The following is a 5,373-nucleotide window of genomic DNA, read 5'->3' as shown; positions in this document are numbered from 1 at the left end:
TATCTTTATAATATTCAATAGCATAAAGTATGGTGTGAAATCTTTTATCTACGTCCCTATTTTGTGCACAGAAAAGCAATGAGGAATCTCATCTGAAGTTGTTTTAATTAATAATAATAAAATATTATCAAAAGAAAATACAGTAAGTATTGCATGATTGTGCAGAGGCACATAACATTGATATGCAGAGATTACAAGCCTGCATCAATCGTCAATGGGCTTGATCGTTAAACTTTTTATAAATTCAGAATTAAGCTAGTATACAGTTACAGGGAGAGATCAAGTCCACATCGTATTAAAAATTACGAGACAGATTGTACAGTGATATACAGAGATTATAAGCGTGCATCCATCGTCAATGGATTTCATTCAATCCTTTTATAAATTCAGAATTAAGATATTCTACAGTCGTTATGCAGAGATTGTAAGTCATCCATCCGGAATTTTTGCATAATATTAAAAAATAGTAACCCTATCCTGAGTCTCTCGGTATTCCTGTAACTTCCATAATAGACAGTGTTTTGCAAAGAGAAAACCATTGTGGCCGGCTGATTTAGATCAATACGAATACAAGTGTTCACAAAACATATGAATGATGTATATACGTGTTTATATACCAGCTTACACATGTAGTAATTTGGTCACAAACTCCATAGCCAATGCGATCAGAGGAGCTGATACCCTAAGGACTAGAAAGAGGAGAAGCAACACAAATACAAGGAGACTCAACAATATCAAAGCCAAAGCAACGATGGCAAAGACGGGTCTGGTGTCAATCAACATCTTCTGCAACCATCCGACGAATTCACAAATATCTGAAGCATAAGTAACGGACCAGTCCTTCTCCCACTTCATCCAGTGCTGTGGAGGCAAGTAATTTGTTTCTTGCATCCTCAACTCCTGAATCCGTTTTCTCAACACTATCATCTCCGCGTCCACTCTACTTGGACCACCTGCAATGGAAGTGTTTTTGAAATTAAACATTAAACTATACTCTGGATTTCATACCCACAGACGGCTAGACATAGAAGTAATGCTTAGCTAGATATTTATTTATGAAAGGTGGAAAGGTCCAGATGATCAGATCAAAGTACCTGAGCCAAATTGGTTCTCACTAGATCTCGCGGCTTTAACAGCACTTCTCTTCAAGATGATCCTGTACTGAATTTGGGAATTAGCTTGTGACGTCTCACGAACTGATCTTTCGAAGTTTGTTTGCAGAGGCAATAACCCGCACAGACCTTCTGCTCCATGGACAGCCCCCCTAACTTTGGCCATGGCAGTAGCAGCCCTGACATCCATTGCTTCTATGAAGCGATTGAAATTAATTTACTCTGGGTGAGTGATGAGGACCAGAATAATTGCAATTGCAATATTTGCGTGAGTAATAATAAGAAATGTATTCAACTGAATGCGATGGAGAAGAATATATACATGATATGCATCAGTTGCTTACACTCAAAGCAATCGACTTCCGCCTCTCGCTCTGCGGCGAGTCACGTGGAGGCGGTGAACACAAAAGAACGTGCTCACTCTTCACTCGGTGTGCACGCGCACTTTACATCTTCTCATTATTCGGTCGGATTCTGTTAGACACACATTCCTAGACACGCGGTTTTCCCCACTTGATCTTCATACCTTGTAACTGTCGGACAGTTCTTGAAATGAATAAATTATCATATAAAAATCGAGTTGAATAAATATATATGATATGCGTTAATATTCTAAAATGTGTTTAATATAAATGATCCCCGTAAGGTATTCGATGCGGAATATATTCATTGGAATTTTGGATAAGTATAGATTTATTTTAAATATAGATTTAATATGATTTGTGAAGGATTTAATTTTTTTAGTTGTAATTTTTTTATAGATTTTTTAAAAATTTTATTTTGGTTAAAATGAGTAAAATTTTAATTTTGAGGATAGAAAAACAAAGTTATACATTATATTGAACTGTAGATAAGTTTCAAATTAAATATTTGAAATATAATATATTTAATTTTTTTTACTTATAATTATTTTTAGATTTAAAAAAAAAAATATTTTAATTTTAATGAACAAAATTTCAATTTTGATAACAAACGAACAAAATTACACATTATACTAAACTATAGTATAAACTTCAAATCAAATATTTAAAATATAATACATTTACATAATAATAATACACTTTATTTATATCACCTTAAATTAAATGATAATGTGATGTCACTCGTCAGAAAAATTGCAAAAATAAAAACGCCTCGAAGTGAGAAATTTGACCTTAAATTAAATGATAATGTGATGTCACTTGTTACGAAAATTGTAGAAATAAAAACCACTCGAAGAGATGCTATGTTACGCACCATTGAAGAAATTTTGGTTGATTGTGGTGTGGATTAAACAATAATTTTGTCTTTTTTTTTTTGGTTATTGTTATGTAATTGGAATAAAAAGTCGGATTCTTCACGTCATTTTAAAAAAAAACAATTTTTTTTTCGATTTTTATATTATAATTTGATGAAATTTTCACGTTTTCTTTTGCGTAAGTTTCTAACTTGTATTCCCTCAAATTTAGAATTGCTTTTTTTAGACTTCTCTGTTTTATTATTATTAGCAAAATTTTGAGAACTAAATATTACAACTTTAAAAAATCTCTAATTTATGCTGATGTAGCTTTTTAAAACTTATAAATTTACAATACATTACAATCTAAATATTCATTATCACAATAATACACAAAATTCCATATTTTGATACATTGCATTTCAGAAAAAAACAAAAATATATATATCAAAGCTAGCAACTTAAAAAGTTCAAAGATATGATACATTATACCTTCAAAAGCTTTTGAACCTGTAATATGATATTTAAAAGTTCAAATTGCGATACAATGATATTATCAATTAGAGTAGAAATATCTTACAACATGCTCTAATGCGTGAATGAAAAGTTTCTCATATAGAAAAGCATGACATTCTTCATTTGACTTCTTCAAATGGAGATAAGAGTAAAAGTGCGGGTCCGTCATTTTATAGAAGTCACTCAATGTACCTTATTTGACCCCTTTTTCTTTTTAGTTAGTGGCTTTTTCATGTTAACGAACAGTTTTATACTTGGTTCCTCCCTTTCAATTTGTTTAGTATTATATTTCTGTTTTTTTTTACAATCTCCCAATCAAAATCAAAATTAAGAATTAAGTTATTAACTAATTATTTATAATTAAATTGTTTTTTTAAAAGTCACTCAATGTACCTTATTTGACCTTTTTTTCTTTTTATTTAGTGGCTTTTTCATGTTAACGAACAGTTTTATACTTATAGGTTCCTCTCTTTCAATTTGTTTAGTACTATATTTCTGCTCTTCTTTTACAATCTCCCAATCAAAATCAAAATTAAGAATTAAGTTATTAACTAATTATTTATAATTAAATTGTTTTCCTAAAAAGTTTTACTTCCTCATGCAAAGTATTATAAACTTCAATTTCTTATCTCATTAAACTACCACCTATTTAGATGCTTATATATTTACCCTTTGCCTTTTGGTATTAAAGGTTTTGTAGATTTTTTTGTAGTTACAATTTTTGATGGGTGAAATTGTCAAAATGGGTATACTTATCTACTACACCTTTGGTTCCAAAACTTTGCCAATATTAAAATCAAAATGAGTATATTTTTTTATTATATTAAATGGGTATACTTATCTACTATATTCTTGGTTCAAACAAAAAATGAGTATACTTTTCTACCATACTCTTGGTTCAAACAAAACTTTACCAATACTATAATGAAAACAACCCCCTTCTATTCATAGTTTTTTCTTTATCACTTTGTATATATAAACTAACCATATTTTTGATATATTATACCATTATTATACTTCATTGTGATGCAGGAGCATCCGGACACGTCGATGAAAGAAAATTAGAGGAAGGAGACATGTGGGCAGCCACATGGGCAGCCGGGCCAATCTTGAACAAGATTCGGTTATTGAACTAATTTTAGTTAAAAAAATCAGTTATGACTGAACGTATGTATAAAGAACTTAAAGATTCCTGAGTGAATGAAGAAGAAAAGAAGACGAGATTAGAAAACCCTTTGCGTGTGAGAGGGGGAAACAATGTAGTCGTTGGAGAATTCCGGATTAAGGCTGAAATGCCTTAACACTGTAAACTGAGCTTGTAAAATAATGAAAATTCATCTCCATGAATTTGTGTCTTCGTGTGTTTTTCTTTTTGGTTTTCTTTTCAGTTGAAAATGGAAATTTCAATGCCGCAGAATAGGCATGTCGATGAGCAAGATTTTGGTTTTATTTTTGATGAGGCGAACTGTGAGATTAGAGAGACCGCCGTGTATTAATATTGTGTCGTCGAATAGATCAAATACTGGTGTCTGTGCATTTCAAGTTTGAATTCGTTTTTGCATGGTCATTGACTTTGCTCTAGAACTCGTTTTGGAAAAGTTTAATATAATATACATGTACTGGGCTATTAATGGTGATCAAGGATTTGTTCTGGAAACCAATTCTGTTTCTTGCAATCGTTTGAGTTAATAATTTTGCTAGTATAGTGGGTTATATATTGGTTGTCCAAGGCCAATGAGTAACCAAGGGTCAGGGCAGACGGCGTGGGCGGCCTTCCATCCCTTCCAAGCAGGAGGCAGAGGCGTATGGGATCCAGTCGTCCATCATTCAGGTCTGGGAGACGAACTATAAAGCGCTTGAGTTTATCAAAAGCTCTGACAATTACAGAGGCTACGAGAGTTCTAGATGCTGGTCATCACATGTCCACGCGTAGAGTGGATGTTGCCGTCCCTACCAACAGTCCTTTGAATGGGAAGAAGAAGGAGAAGGGATTGAGAACCGCATTCCCCCTGCATACATCAAATTATTTGTGGGGAAGCTGCCCTAGAGTGTCGTCAGTGCCAAGCTAGCGAAGTTTTCAAGGACGCGAACGCTGTCACCATGGCTGAGGAAGTGCTGCGCAGTCATCTGAGAAGACTGAGAGAAGTCTCAGAATGGGGCTTCGTGGGCCCATAACCCACAGGTCCCTGGATCGAGCTTGTGAAAATACTGAAGACGAAGATCACCCAGTCTTCGTTTTCATCACATTGGTATCCTACTTTACACACTTGTGTCGCAATATATATTGCATTGGTTTACCTTTGTTAATATACATGTCCCTGTGAAGAATATGATTTTTTGTGTTTTAATCTCTGTATGAATTCTTGTACCAAAATAATTTTCCTTGGGTGTTTGTATGCACCTCTATATTTGTATATAAAAATTCTAAATACAAATGAAGTTTTTAAATTTCTAATTTTTTTAAATTGCATTATGTTTCTTTCATTTTAACTATATTCAACAACTTTATCTTTATTTTAAAAAATATTA

General features: G+C 32.8%; 1 protein-coding gene across 1 annotated transcript; it reads right to left on the bottom strand.

The window, feature by feature from the left end:
- Positions 1-345: 345 nt before the first annotated feature.
- On the bottom strand, positions 346-1,382 carry LOC149179293 (uncharacterized). Its single transcript, XM_089423805.1, has 2 exons — positions 1,095-1,382; positions 346-953 (listed from the first exon to the last, which is right to left on the bottom strand). Exons 1-2 carry the CDS (start codon positions 1,300-1,302, stop codon positions 622-624), a joined length of 540 nt encoding a protein of 179 aa, XP_089279931.1. The 5' UTR covers positions 1,303-1,382; the 3' UTR covers positions 346-621.
- Between the last annotated feature and the right edge of the window lie 3,991 nt (positions 1,383-5,373).

Source organism: Pinus tabuliformis, chromosome 4_1 (genome assembly GCF_031772625.1).
Source record: "Pinus tabuliformis cultivar Carrire ecotype Pingquan chromosome 4_1, CPIR1, whole genome shotgun sequence".
Classification (NCBI taxonomy): Eukaryota; Viridiplantae; Streptophyta; class Pinopsida; order Pinales; family Pinaceae; genus Pinus; species Pinus tabuliformis.
This window is presented reverse-complemented; position numbering and strand designations above follow the sequence as displayed.